The sequence below is a fragment of the Panonychus citri genome, unplaced genomic scaffold (assembly GCF_014898815.1).
Source record: "Panonychus citri isolate SS breed McGregor unplaced genomic scaffold, ASM1489881v1 Contig00120, whole genome shotgun sequence".
Classification (NCBI taxonomy): Eukaryota; Metazoa; Arthropoda; class Arachnida; order Trombidiformes; family Tetranychidae; genus Panonychus; species Panonychus citri.
The window spans coordinates 192,467-206,968 of record NW_026515525.1 but is presented as its reverse complement, the minus strand read 5'-3'; the positions used below and the strand labels follow the sequence as shown (position 1 = coordinate 206,968).

Here is a 14,502-nt window from a genome sequence, read left to right as displayed (position 1 = left end):
CTTTGAGTACATTTACTCTGTGTAAATTGTTAATAATCGGACATTATTATAATTGTTGCCACTTGAATCAATTTAAATTTTAATTGTTCTTTCCCAATGGTTTGACCACTTCAATTAATTTCCTTTAATCGACCATCATCTTCGTCTTTGTGGTCATCCTGTTGTCCTTCTCCGATTCTCAAAATCTATTTGTCTTCTTTCTCTCTTCTTTTCTTTTTAACCCGTCAACTTCTTAATCTTCCTTTGCCCATCTTTGTTTTATTTTCAATTATTTTCTATCGTTTTTTATTTAATTTTTCCTTTTTTATTATCTTAAAAGTGTTTATTCAATCATCAATTGTCAAGTGTATCCATTTTATTTTATCTTTTAAAGTGTATCTTACTTAATACTATTTGTTTGTTGTAAATTGGTTTTATCAATGGCTACCACTAGAAATGGAAGAAATCGTGTTCTTGGAGAAGTTGCTAATGTTGTTCTCGCAGAAAGAGCAAGGCGTAAGCCATTGGGTACGATAACTATTCCTTCAAAATCTTCTAAAACTGGTAATGTGTCCAAGGAAAGTGCCATTGATAATATTAAAGCTGAACTTAAAAAGAAGGCTGTTCAATGTGAAAAAGAGAATGAGGTGCTTGAAGACCAGCCCAAAGTGAAATCTACTAAAGAATCTGTTAAGGTGGAAGAGGTTAAAGTTGAAGATAGTTCTAAATCTACAACGCCTGAAATTATCAAAGAAAATGTGGCGCTTGAAAATCTTACCCTTCAAGATGAAAATCAATGTGATGTATCCTCACAAATGAGTGTAGATGAAGAAGTATGTAAAATTCTTATCGATGAAGAGGTAATCAAAATTCAAATTGATGAAGAGATCCCTAAAATTGAATCAAATGAAGAAATATCAAAAATTCAAGTTGACGAAGAAACTGTCAAAATTTTAGTTGACGAAGAGACACCGATTATTACAGAAGAAGAAGCAAAAGCCACCATTGTTGTCGATAAGGAAGCAAAAGAGATTGTAACTAAGTCAGATCCTCAATGTGAGGACAAAGAAAACGTTGAGGACTTGGAAATCTCATCCTCGCAAGCAGATATAACTGAAGATATCTCTGAAATGAGTATTGACACCTTCGAATCACATGAAGATGACTGGTGCTTCTCTAAAATGTTAATCCTAAGTATCCCCGAATATGAAGAGGAAATTCAAAAATATCTATTGAAACTTCAAGAAAAAACTCGTGCTGACCCAAAGTATTTAACTAAACACAAAAATGAATTAAATGGTAAAATGCGAACCATATTAATTGATTGGATGGTTGAAGTTGTTGAAGAATATAAAATGACTTCAGAAACATTGTTTCTCGCTGTTAACTTTGTTGACAGGTAAGTTCTCCCTTTGTTTGAATCTTACTTTCAGTTAATTAACTTTCCAACTGTTTACATTTTCAGATTCCTCTCTGATCTTGGTGTCATCCGATCCAAGTTTCAACTTTTAGGTAAGTTTTTTCCCGCTTTAATTTAAAAGATGATTTTCAAAATTTTAATTCTAATTGAAATTGTCTCTTTTAAATCATTTTCAGGAACAACTGCTTTATTTATTTCATCTAAATATGAGGAAATCTATCCACCTGACGTTCATGAATTTGTTTATATTACCGATAATGCTTATGACAAATTTGATATTTTAAACATGGAAGCCCAAATTCTTAAGGTAATTATCATGAAACTTGATTATTTTGTTAATTTTTAAATATCATTATCCATAAACTTATGAATATTTTTTCCTATTTACTGTTTAGACTTTGGAATTCAATGTTTCCGCCCCAACAATCCATTATTTTTTACGTAAACATCTTTGCTCCCTTGGCTTGGAACTCGGTTTACCACAAACTGTTGGCATAATGGCAGAGGTAAAAACATACCTTTAATTGGTCACTTTCTTAATTGTGCTAATATAACTAAACTTTATTTTACTTTCCTTTTGTTTTATTAGTATTTGTGTTATTTAGCTCTGATGGAATGTGATCCCTGTGTAGCCTACCTGCCAAACGATATTGCCGTTTCAGCTATCATTTTAGCGGCCGATATTTTTGGTATCGACTTAACTTTATCTGGAGAAACTGGGCAGGCATTTTTCCCAGGATATTCTGAAGAACAACTGAATGCTCATTTAGTTGAACTTCAAACATGTATCGATACCTTGCATCGTGTAAGAAAAACCACCAAAGAGGAAAACGATGCTCTTTTAAAATTGGGCAAACCGCAACAAGCCATTTTCAATAAATATGCTCAAGAAAAGTAAGTAAACCAAAACCAAAACTAAAACTCAAAAATGACAATCAACATGACAAATTAACTAAAATCTTGAATGTCTCTTTATTCTCCTTTTCTTAGATATTTTTCTGTATCATTAATCGACATTGGTGAACATGAATCGCCTAAATTACTCCCATAATTTATTACTTAATTCCTATGATAATTATCCTAATACTCTGACCCATAATACTGTGAATTGTCATATAAACTTAATTTGGTACTCTGAAGCTCCCTGCTAAACGTGGACGTCTTTGTAAAATGTTAACCAAAAAATCATGAGGTGGATCCATCAAATTTATTTAATCATATAAAATAAAGCAATGTATTCATTGACCTAAATGATTGATCCATTGACATTGATTTGCTTGGATATCTAAGCTTTCAAGTTTATCAGTGACAATAAATCAATAATTATAATAAAACTCATAATATTTTAACAAAACCCTTAAAACAATTAGTTTGCTTAATCAAAATCTACAACAATGATCTTTAAATTATCCTTAAGAGAGATACAAGTGAACAATTTTGTAGACCAAATTGTTGGTAAATGAAAAAGATTAAGACACGAAAACAAGTTGAACAAATTAACAATTTTTTCTTCCAACAATTAACTGAAAAGTAAACACAATTATCTTGATTTGGTTTGATTCTTAATGATGAATTAAAATGGTTGTAAAGAGTAAGAGAAAGAGAGAGATATTAGTTTGGAGAAAAAGAAAACAAATGAAAGCGGAAGATTAAACTAAATCATATTCGTGATAATTAATCGCAGTGAACAATCAGTTAGAACAAACATTAAACAGCATAATTAAGAAATTGCGAATTAAATGAGAAACCAAATTGCTGGTTAGTTAATTGTTAGAAAACATTTACAGAAAAGTTGGTGAATCTTTTTAAGGGAATTGAAGAAGAAGAAAAAAAAAAGGTTCGGTTTTATATATTGAGAATAATTTAATTATTACTAAGATGGAAATTAGAATTAGAGTGGTAACAATTAGCTTAATTGTGAACTTATGGAATGATTAAAGAAAATTAGTCTAATCACAATTAAGAATTGATTGAAGAGACTCTCCTAATTGGCTTCCGTTGGTGTGGTCAAGTAGTAACTAAATTAGATATTTAATTAACACCTTCTCTTGCAATTTAACTGTAACAATTGGTTTTGTAGAAATTTAATTTCTACATCCAGTTAATCACAATTAAGGTAACAATTAATTTTACCCTTCGTATGTTCACAATTTGATACTTTAAATAAATTAGATTACGTTAATCATCATGATCATAATCTAACCCGTAGATGAATCAATCTGATAAATTGAAAGAAACTTTCTAATAATAAAACAATTAACCGTCCTAATTGTGATTAACTAATCAAAATACTAGGCCAGGGTTATCATATTAATTATTTGCTTATCCTTAATACAATTAAAATTGATTGTTATGATTAATTGAAAACGGAAATAACAAAATTCACTTAGTCAATATTTACACCGAAACAATTAAAACAAAACTGAGATTCATTGTCACTAACAATTATTAGAAAAGTTGATTCAATTAAAGTTTAAATTCTAATCATGATGAGCAATTGATTTAATCAATTTGGATTAACCAACTAATTTAGAAGATTAATCAATCCTTGAAATGAACAGAAAACAAATAAATAAAGATGAAAAAAAAAGAATCAACAACAAAAAAGTAACTCGAAAGTATTAACATTAATCGAACCCTCGATTAACCTTAACAACAATTAAAAGAAGCAACTGATTGCCGTTAGCGAGCATATTGAAATTTATTCATTTTAATCATAATAATTAACTGGTTATTCAATTGCCGACGTTAATTGATTGTAAAATTATTATAAATCATTAATATATTAGGTCAAAGGTAAGAGTAAAAAATTTCATCTCGAACTTTTTTACAGAACTTGTTTCAACTTTTTTTCTTCGTCATCATCCTCATCATCATCTCTCTCTCTCTCTCTCTCTCTCTCTCTCTCTCTCTCTCTCTCTCTCTCTCTCATTTGTCTTCTCTTTGCTCTCCATCATCATTACCTGTAATTCTCCCTCTCCCTCTCTTTCTTTTTCTCTCTCTTATCTTCCTTCCGAGTGAAAGTTTTCGTCCTCTTTTTAGTTTCTATTCAATCTCAATCAACCCTCAACCATCATCATCATCATCGTCTCTTAATCATCACTTTTTGTATTGTTACCTTGTAGATTTGATCATTTAAAGGTAAACCTTTTGATGGTTCACAATCAATCAGGTTGCAATCAACAGTTTTAAATTGTGTCTTGTTAACTGTAACAATTTAGTTTTTTGTTTTCAAGTCTCAATCTTGTAACCAACATTTCACTTTCTGTTGATATTTTGTCTTTGGTTTCATTTACTGTGATTGTTTTTTTTTGTTGTATAAAAATTTAAAAATCATTTTCTCATTTTTAATTGGGATCAAATTTTATGTTTCTGTTGACAATTAACTAATTACAAGGATCGACAATCAATCAATATGAATCTGTTTGATTATATGATGTGTTTCTTTGTCTCTAATTGTATCAGGTCCATGCCTGAGGGTCCAAGTCAAGTTCATCTTTCACTTTCTGGTGAGTTTACAATCAACAATAATTAAATTAATTGTTCATCTACTAATTTAGTAAATTCATCAACTAGTTGATTTTGTGTCAAAATGCTTATCACAATCAACTAATTTTAATTCTTAATCATCATAAGCTTTTCTCTCATCTAAATTAGGATTAATATATTTGATCTGATTGTTATTTGCTTGATTATCATTTAAATCATTTAAGAAAATGATTAGTTTATTTTTTTTGTTGTTGATTGTTAATCTAATTGTAACCATATTGTTTGACTTAATTAATGTATTAATTGATTTGAAAAGTAATTGCAATGGATTAAATTTCATACATTGACGTCAGAACGATGTTATTATTGTTATTTAATTGTTTAGGAGTTTTTATTTACATTAAATCAGTTTGATTAGATAATCGAATGGGAAATTTTTTTAATTACAATCAAATTTGAACAATTAATTTAATCATTTCTGACAAGGGACATTGATTATCAAATCAATGTCTCTTGTTAATTACGATGGAAATTGATTTTCTCTTTAATCAATGTGTTAATCAATTATGTAAATCATTACCATCTTCAATGGCAAGGTCAGTTAATTGTTGACAATTAGCAACAACAATCAAGGTACCAGATGAGTGAGTGACAAGAAAAATGAATTAATAATCAGAAATGATGATTAAATTAATTGTCATTGTTGATTGGGTGCAAAAAAGGACAAAATAATCAACTCTACAATTAGATAATTGCAATTGACTTGATAATCATTTGATTGTTAATTGTTGTTGATTTTGATGATATTATTTGAAATAAAAATGTTTCAAATTGTAAAAAATTAACAACAATTGACAAATTGTTGATGGTACTGATTGATGAACAATTTAATAATCACTTTAACCTAAACTAACCTTAAACTTGAGTTGATACTTGAATTAATCAACAATTTAGCAATAAAAATTATTGATTGGATTAAGGTCATTATAATGATCAATTGTTTAGTTAATTAATTAGTTAAGGTGGTTGGTATAATTAAATCAATAAATATTGATCAGTATTTTCATGATTGGGTAACAACATTGTTACAATTGTTTCAAATAATAGTTAATTGTAATTTAATTAATTGATTGAGTTCCCAATTTAATAATGTCAAAGTATCTTAATCATTATCATGATGATTAAAATTGTTAATTGTGATGATGATTTGACCTCAACTAAATAGTTAAACCAGTTTCCGTAATGTGTAACAATTTAATCTGGACTGACAATCTAATTACAATCGTAATCATACTCGTAAATCGTTAATCATCTGAATGAAGGTTAAGAGCAGCAAACTAAATTAATTTTAATCACTTCCGAGTTTGTTTATTTAGGTTTTGTTTGGATAATTATTTAAATCGACTCACAATTAATTGATCACTTTTGATTGTCACAATTGTGAATCAATGTTCACAAGCTAATTAACCATTCACTTGATTGATCTTGATTACAACTATTATTATTATTATTATTGTTATTACTACAACAATTAACTCAATTGTCGTCGTTATCGTTATTGTAATTAGCTAATATTTACAATTTAACTTGACGATAAAAGTTAATTGTAACAATTGGAAAATAAATAGAAACACTAATTGTGAGATTATTTTTTTGTGATTATCATTCATGATCATTATAATTACTGTTGATTAATTAAATATAATAATCATTTGAATCTCGATTTTTATCCTTGATTTGATTTGTTCATGAATTAACAATTTGATTAACAATTAGTTGTTATGATCCGGGTAATTTGTGACTTTTAATTTCTTCCTGATTAAATCAGCATAACCTTTGATTATCAAACAGTTATTGATGATCAAGGTTGATTACAATCAATGAACTCCAATATGATTTACTAATCACATTTTAATTGTTTATCCACAGAGGAATCAAGTTCAATGACAGTTAGTTGGAATGATATTAAATCAGTTTCAGATTCAATGGTCAAGTGGGGATTAGAGGCTAATCAATTGTCTAATCAATCGGGTGGACATTTACGTAGATTTGGTTCATTTGGCCGAGAGATTTTCTCATACTGGTCAGTGATGAACAATTTAGAACCAGATACAACTTATTGTAAGAATTAAATTGTCACAATTACCAATTAGATTGGCCAGTTAATTGTGAGCAAACTTATTTTTTTTAATCGTTAGATTATCAAGTTGGTGCAAAGGACAATCTCAGTCCGATATTCAGTTTCAAAACTTTGCCCTTTGGGACCAATTGGTCACCTCGAGTTGCCATTTTCGGGGATCTTGGACTTAAAAATGGTCAAGCGATTCCAATTCTGAACAACAGGTCGAGAGCTGGTGATTTTGACGTAGTTGCTCATATTGGTAAGAAATTGAAATTCGATAATTAATTAGCTAAATTGTATTACTTTTAATCGGTTGATCATTAATCATTATTTTCTTTTTGTTTTCTCCTTTTTCTTATTATTACCACAGGCGATATTGCTTATGATTTGTATTCAGTTAGTTTTAATTTTCATTATTAACGTTTAATTGTTAACTTTTACTTTTACAAGATAATTAATTAAAGTTGATTGTTTGATAATTAACAGAGTCATGGATTGATTGGAGATGAATTCATGCAAGCAATTGAACCAATGACTTCTGCAGTTCCATACATGGTTGTTCCTGGAAATCATGAATATCTACCAATCATTGGGTAATTATTATTAGTATTTCAATAATTACAAGAGTTAATTGTTGATATAATTGTGTTAATTTACTTTGCTTTGATTACTTAATGTACAGGGATAACGGTATCGCTTATCGATATCGTTATAAGATGCCAGGGGATTCCAATGACATGTATACATTTACTGTGGGTCCAATTTTGTTCATCACAATTTCAACTGAATTTTATTATTACCTCGAGGGCGGAGGGGCCAAAAAAGTGTCTGAACAAAGGGAATGGCTCGATAACGTACTGACCGAAGCCAATCAGCCCGAAAATCGAGCCAAACATCCCTGGATAATTGTTCTTGGACATAGACCTTTCTACTGTTCAAGTTCGAGGTTCGGCCGATGTCCAGGAGGAACCACTTGGGTTAGTTGAAAGATCAGATCGATTATTGAACTTTGATTGTTAATTGTAAATTTCTAATCAATCAGATACGAACTGGATCAAATTATCTTGGCAAGGGATTGGAGGATCTTTTTTATAAAGGAGGTGTTGATCTTGTCTTTGGTGGACACAATCACCAGTACGAAAGGATGTATCCAGTTTATGATCTACAGGTAAGTATTGATTCAATAAGAAAATTTGTCCTTATAATTAGTTAATTGTTCTAATAGTCTTAAATTGTTTGATCAATTTCCAAATACAGGTCAGTGGATCTCCTAATCCATATCAAAATCCAAATGCTACAACTTATATCATCTCTGGATCAGCTGTAAGATTATTGTCATTTAATTTTCTACCTTCTAATTGTTTCTAATTGGATTTTTTTTTCTTAATTGTTGGTTAATTAAGGGAAATCAAGAGGATTTAGATGGGTTCAAAGAGGACTCACCCGCTTGGAGTGCCTTCAGAAATACTGATTACAGTTACACCAAATTAACTGCCTTCAATTCAACACACTTAATGTTACAACAAATTTCAGTGCCAAGTGTAAGTTAATTAGTTGATTTGATTGTTTAATCTAATTGTTCCTATCTCTCTAATAATCTTGTTTATCATTCTAATAGGAGACAATAATTGATTCTGTGATAATTACCCAACGAAATCATCGGCCTTTTGACCAACCATGAGGTTTGAAAAGTTTATAACGATATTTAAATTGCCAAAGAAATTTTCAATCAATTAATTGTTGGTGTTGACCCAATGGTTGGGAAAATTTAATCAATCCTTTTAATTCAGTCAATCAAGATGACACGAGTGAGTGTATGAGTGTTTAATTAATTACACAAATCAACAAATCATCATCTCAAGGATCTCAAATATTATTAATAATTATTTTATCATCAACTTTTCATAATCCCTTTGAAAGCCTCCCAGTTAATCCTGTTAATCCATAATTATAATATAAAATATACCAATTATTTAATCTGCTACTTTATAAATGTATTATAAATTTGGTTTAATCAATTAATCAAATCAACAGAATTAAAAAAATCAAGAGATTTGTTAACTGTCACTTTATTGAGTCTACATAATAATTTGATTTCGTTTACAAATGTTAATTTATCTTTGGACCAAAAATCAAATCTTAATTGTAATCGAGATGGTTAATTAATCATCTCTATTTACATCCAATTGTTGCACATTAATTGTAAATAAAAGCTTTTTGTTTTTCCAGGTTAATTAATATCAGATTTTAAATGGTTTTCATCAATATTAATTTTTCCAATTCTAATCAATATTATTTGTAATTGTTGCTGTTGTTGTTGTTGTTTATCTTGCAATCAGCTGATAATAGTGATAATTGAGTATAATTAAAGGTCATAGGTTAAAATTGACAATTAGATGAATGAGATTGTAAAACTGAGACACATTAGGAATGATAATTGATTAGTTAATTTGATTATCACCTTTACACAAGGTGAACAAACCTCAAAGTGTAATAACCAGAGCAAGAAGGTTAATCATCGTTGGTTGATTGTTTCATTTAATATGATTAAAAGATAAAGGTAATTGGCAATCAGAAATTAAATCAACACCTGATGATAGTAATTAGATGAATTAGATTATAATAATATATATATTACAAGATGATTGCTTGATGATAATCAAAGGTAATTGTGATTGATATATTTTCATTTATAGTTTTGCTTTTATCTCATCATGTTTGGATTATATTTGGATTAATTATTCCTGGATAATTAACTAATTTGTTGTTTTAATTGGAAACAAGATTAAATTAATTTGGATATTTGACTTTTTTTTTCTCTGTGTTTATTGTTACTTTTAATTCCCGTTCTCATGAGCGTTAATCCTTATGGAATCCATTGGATTTATCAATTTGCATCCACAAAGATCCATCAAGTTTTTTTTTGTTTCTTCTTATTGATTAGACAAATACACACACAATTCATTGATTAATTAGTTAATTAACTATTAACATGTTTAAAGAGTGACAAAATGAAGGTTGAGATTAAATTGTTAACCCTGTAAACAAACGGTAACCAGTAATTAAAGGGCTTTTGGTTTAGGCTTTAGGGTTTATGGTGATATATTATTACAAAAGCAACGATAATAACATTAACATGTATTGCAAGATTGTCTCCTATTGTTGCTTTAACTGTTCAGTTGATTGTTGAAGTAATTTAATCATGCAGGAGACTAATTAGTTATTAGGATTAACTCGACGCTTTGTAATCAATTGATTTTGTGCCAGAACAAAAATCAAACAATTAAAATATAATCTTACTGAGTTTCAGGTGAGGTGTTCAAACAGGTACATGAGAGAGAGAGAGAGAGAGAGATTTGTTTTTCTTCAAAGACATTGCATATTGATGAAGATGAAGATTGATGATTGATGATTGATGATGGAGAAAATCAGCAAAAGTAAGAAAAACAATTTAAAAGAGATTTTAACAAATTAAAGGGAAACAAATTGCTAATTAGTTGAATTGATTTAACAAAATTTTTCTCTGTCATTGAGTGAGATGAACATAGGGAATGTGTTAATGAAAGATGATGATGATCACTCATGATGATTACGATGAGCTGGATATGATTGGGCTCTCTTTTAATTACCAATTAGGTATTATTTAGTTTTCTAAATGGTTAATTGTCCAGTGGGGACACAAAGAGAGATGCAAAAAGATAAAATTATAATCTTGTATTAATCTCACTCTATCAATTTTTTTTTGATTCCTTTGGTTTTAAAGATTTCGTTTGTTAATTTGGTTCAACGATGATTTAGTTTGATTAGTTCAAACTTAATTGTTAATGATGGAAGTATTTATCTATTTTCCTGTAGATTTGAAGATTGGGAGAGAAAGAGAGAGAGAAGATGATGAAGAAAGTGAAAGATGTAAATTGAACTGCATCAATTGGATGCTCTTAATCTGTACAGACGAAATTAGAATTTAAATTGTTACGATTAAGTCGATTGAGATGAAGACAAACAGATAATCGATGGTGAAGATGATGATGATGGTGATGGTGATTAATCAGGAAAACCAGAGAGAAAAAGAAAGACAATTTTTCAAAGGTAATTAGTTGATTTCGATTTTTTTTTCGCTTCTTGTAGTTATGATTATAATCGGTTTCGGTGTAATATAATTAACGCGTTTTCTTGGTGTTTTTGTTTTGTTTCTAATGGGTTCTAAGTTGATTGGATTATTTTCCACCTTCATCGGGATCTTTAAGTGAATGCCATTGGGCGATGGGTCGTCTTGGTGAGGCCAACATGTCCATCCAATGTCTTAACTCGTTACCTTGACAATTAGGTCCAACTTCAACCATACCGATTGGATCACATGTTCCAATACGATCATAATCGACGACTAATATTTTCACGGATACCTTGTTAATCTGTTCAAATGGTACCTCGAATTGGAATGATTCGTTGAAATAAGGATTGAGTGTACACTTTTTGACTGAGGTTTTCTTTTTCTTGATTCGTTTACCATTCATCATGAGAGATATTTTCACATAGGGATCCGATAAACCACCTAAATCCATTTTCTTCAAGTTCTTCGCCTCCAGAATACAAACAGTTAGTTTACCCGAAGTGGGAACATATCGAAGAGAGAAACAAATATCACCAAGTTTCTCGGGACCTTCTTCCTCAACCGACTGTAAATCTCTCCATTCTTCAATTGTCTGAGCCAAATCAACCTGATTCATTGGTATTCTAATCTCACCAATTTGATCATGTTTAGAGAATCTGAATAAAAAAGCAAACATCACAGAGAAATTACATTTCCAATCCAACAAAATGGTCCAAGCAAATATCTTACCGATCGAAGTCAAATACAGCCAATATTAGGGTTTTGGTGATAATTTCGTTATAAGGAACCTTAAAGTTGAAAGTTTCGTTGAAAACGGGATTCAGTGTCTTACGATGAACTTTAGTTTCGAATTTTTTCTTCTTGTCAGGTAAAAGGTAAACCTTAACATAAGGATCACTGGTTCCACCAACATCGCATGCAGGTAATTCTTCAGCTTGGATAATCGTTACCGCGAGCTAAATTATTATTATTATGTACCGAGAGGAAGAAAAGATAAATAAACAAAGAATAGAGGTAAAAGGATTTACCGTTAGAAAATGGAACCAATTTGATTATCATTGAAACAGATAAATATTAACTATTCATTCATGAATTTGCTCATGGCAACAAACGTTATTACGTTAAAATCATTTGAAACATGAAAACATTGACGATTAACATAATTTACTTAATGTGATGGAAAATGAATATGATTCAAATGTAATTTTCGTGATAATTGTATTAGTTAAATTATGAATTATCTTTTAATAGGATTTTCAATATCCAACACTGGACATTCATTCATCTCATTTACCATGATGAGCTTACTTTTTTTCAGGATATTTTTCTTGTGTTAGATTATTGATTAATTCTGGTGAAAATTAAAGGTAGTAACTGAATAATAAAGAGGTAATTCATCAGATTACTTGAGAATCAACAATAAATATCATTTCAATGGTGAAAAGATGAATAATAATGAAGGAATTATCAATGAAATTGATGGAAACCTTTTCAAGTGATTCAATTATTGTTAATATCAAGTTACCTGAGGTACTCATTGTAAACGAAAACTGATATTCAAATAAAACGAAGTATATAATCAATATAACCTAACGATTGGAAAGTTAAACATGATGATTTTAATTACGATTTGATTTGAGATTAGATTAATGATAATCTTTAATCTTGTGGAGATTAGTGATTGGTTATTTTTAGAAAATGTATTAAAAAATTGTTATCATGTGTTCACTTTGATTTCTAATTGGAAACAACGACGTAGGTTAGATTCTAGTTGTTATCGTTTTGTTGTTCGTGTGAACATTTCATGATGGAAATTGAGTTTATCGTTGGAATCGAGAAGAAAATAACACTTACATTATTGTTGTTGAAATCGTAGTCGAGTTTAAATTGTAATCTTCCAAGTTTTTGTGCTTCCTTTTCCTCTTTTCCAGCTTGTTCTTCCTCATTCTCTTCCATATTAGCGGTCAGTTCATCTTGATCTGGTTGAACCTTCTCTTTACCCATAGTACCAATCAAATTGACCGATTTAAGGTCAATACCTTTGAATCCTTTTCCTCGATCAGATTCTTTGAACTTTTTCCACCATTTGTTAAGACAGAAATAGAATAAAGCCAAAATGGTGACTAGAATGACCAAAAGAATCAGCAAAATGGCCGCAAATGGAATATGAGTTGCCGTTGAAACCGCTTGAACATCTTCTTTGACTATTTGCCATGTTGATTCGGTGGTGGTGGTGATGGTAGGACGAGGTGTTCCCTTTAAACTTGGCAATTTACTCGTAACTTTACTAGAATGAGGTCGCTGGGTGGTGGTGGTTGTAGTCGTCGGTTCAGGAGCCATTGATGATGTATTTTCCATGTTTTCATCTTCTTCTTCCTCTTTTTCTTCCTCCTCATTTCTATTTCTCTTAATCCGGTGTAATAACAAATTGTATCCATGTTGATAGGCGTATGGTGGCATTTTGATTACAATTTAGTCAATCACAATCAACACAATTAGAAAGAGAAACAATTACAATAAGCACCGGCGATAAAATGAGAAGCAAAAAAACTGATGGCGATTCTAATGCTTGGCAGAAACACTGAGAGAATGAGACTAATAAGTATCAACAGAAGAAATTGAAAAATAGATCCAAATCTTAAAACAAATAGAGAGAGAGAGAGAACAATTAGTTAATTAGATGTGAGAAAATTGGTGGAAAATTGAATATCTTACCTTTAGAATTAGTATTAATCAGCTAATTAATAAGCATCTCATTGGGAAATGGGAGATGAGGTTTGGCCCATAGACACAAAGGTTAGAGTAACAGTTAACCTTCAAGACCAATAGAGAGGAAAAGTAAGAGAGAAATGAAGATAAAGTAAGAGGAAAAGTAAGAGGAAGATGATGAAAGGAAAAGAGAGAGAGAGAAAAAGGTAAAACCCAGAATTGGATCGAAAATACAATTAGAATTGAATTAAAATTTAGGTTACTGATTATCAAATGGAATCTAATTTACCCTCTGTAATCCAATGGAAAATCAATGTAAATGATTAACAGTCTTATTCTGAAATTATCAATTGGAATAAAGAAAAACAAATATTACAATCAATTAATCACAATGTTCAACTTGGTTTTAACACTCACAATTTCAACGTAAGAGTAAAGGTTAACTCACAATTATTGTTGATGGTAAACAATTAGAGTTAAAGATGAAGATAATTATCAGATTATAATTAGAAATCTAAAATCTCTTATATTTATGATGTATTATTGTTATTTTGGTGAATCAGAATTACTATAAATTAGAGCGCAGTTACTATTGTATTGATTTTCTAGAATTCGCCTTCACCTCACTGGGAGTGAATAGACAGAATTTCAGAATTCGGAACTTATCCAGTC

At 29.9% G+C, this 14,502-nt stretch overlaps 3 protein-coding genes across 4 annotated transcripts; 2 read left to right on the top strand and 1 right to left on the bottom strand.

Annotated features, from left to right (window-relative positions):
* Positions 1–6: 6 nt before the first annotated feature.
* On the top strand, positions 7–2,765 carry LOC128390475 (G2/mitotic-specific cyclin-A-like). Its single transcript, XM_053350199.1, has 6 exons — positions 7–1,378; positions 1,445–1,491; positions 1,576–1,706; positions 1,795–1,905; positions 1,989–2,293; positions 2,390–2,765. The coding sequence occupies exons 1-6, from the start codon at positions 420–422 to the stop codon at positions 2,448–2,450; spliced, it is 1,614 nt and encodes a 537-aa protein (XP_053206174.1). The 5' UTR covers positions 7–419; the 3' UTR covers positions 2,451–2,765.
* Positions 2,766–4,454: 1,689 nt separating this feature from the next.
* LOC128390484 (acid phosphatase type 7-like) lies at positions 4,455–9,077 on the top strand. Its single transcript, XM_053350210.1, has 10 exons — positions 4,455–4,908; positions 6,818–7,009; positions 7,087–7,269; positions 7,381–7,406; positions 7,497–7,603; positions 7,693–7,987; positions 8,053–8,178; positions 8,268–8,333; positions 8,414–8,551; positions 8,629–9,077. The coding sequence occupies exons 1-10, from the start codon at positions 4,815–4,817 to the stop codon at positions 8,689–8,691; spliced, it is 1,290 nt and encodes a 429-aa protein (XP_053206185.1). The 5' UTR covers positions 4,455–4,814; the 3' UTR covers positions 8,692–9,077.
* LOC128390481 (synaptotagmin 1-like) lies at positions 9,056–14,437 on the bottom strand. Of its 2 annotated transcripts, none has more exons than XM_053350207.1 (6): positions 14,279–14,437; positions 14,120–14,167; positions 13,837–13,935; positions 12,976–13,758; positions 11,851–12,077; positions 9,056–11,777 (listed from the first exon to the last, which is right to left on the bottom strand). In XM_053350207.1, exons 4-6 carry the CDS (start codon positions 13,579–13,581, stop codon positions 11,228–11,230), a joined length of 1,383 nt encoding a protein of 460 aa, XP_053206182.1. In that variant the 5' UTR covers positions 13,582–13,758; positions 13,837–13,935; positions 14,120–14,167; positions 14,279–14,437; the 3' UTR covers positions 9,056–11,227. The 2 variants fall into 2 exon arrangements, with proteins under 2 accessions (XP_053206182.1, XP_053206183.1); XM_053350208.1 differs by having other exon boundaries at positions 14,248–14,432.
* Between the last annotated feature and the right edge of the window lie 65 nt (positions 14,438–14,502).

Bases quoted from the DNA above. Each gene is read 5' to 3' on its own strand.
- LOC128390475 (XM_053350199.1), top strand. From the start codon at position 420: ATGGCTACCACTAGAAATGGAAGAAATCGTGTTCTTGGAGAAGTTGCT. The intron at 1,379-1,444 runs GTAAGTTCTCCC...TTACATTTTCAG, and splicing joins GCTGTTAACTTTGTTGACAG to ATTCCTCTCTGATCTTGGTG. The intron at 1,707-1,794 runs GTAATTATCATG...TTTACTGTTTAG, and splicing joins TGGAAGCCCAAATTCTTAAG to ACTTTGGAATTCAATGTTTC.
- LOC128390484 (XM_053350210.1), top strand. From the start codon at position 4,815: ATGAATCTGTTTGATTATATGATGTGTTTCTTTGTCTCTAATTGTATC. The intron at 4,909-6,817 runs GTGAGTTTACAA...GTTTATCCACAG, and splicing joins AGTTCATCTTTCACTTTCTG to AGGAATCAAGTTCAATGACA. The intron at 7,988-8,052 runs GTTAGTTGAAAG...CTAATCAATCAG, and splicing joins GTCCAGGAGGAACCACTTGG to ATACGAACTGGATCAAATTA.
- LOC128390481 (XM_053350207.1), bottom strand. From the start codon at position 13,581: ATGCCACCATACGCCTATCAACATGGATACAATTTGTTATTACACCGG. The intron at 12,078-12,975 runs GTAAGTGTTATT...ATAATAATTTAG, and splicing joins ACGATTTCAACAACAATAAT to CTCGCGGTAACGATTATCCA. The intron at 11,778-11,850 runs GTAAGATATTTG...TTTTTTATTCAG, and splicing joins GCTGTATTTGACTTCGATCG to ATTCTCTAAACATGATCAAA.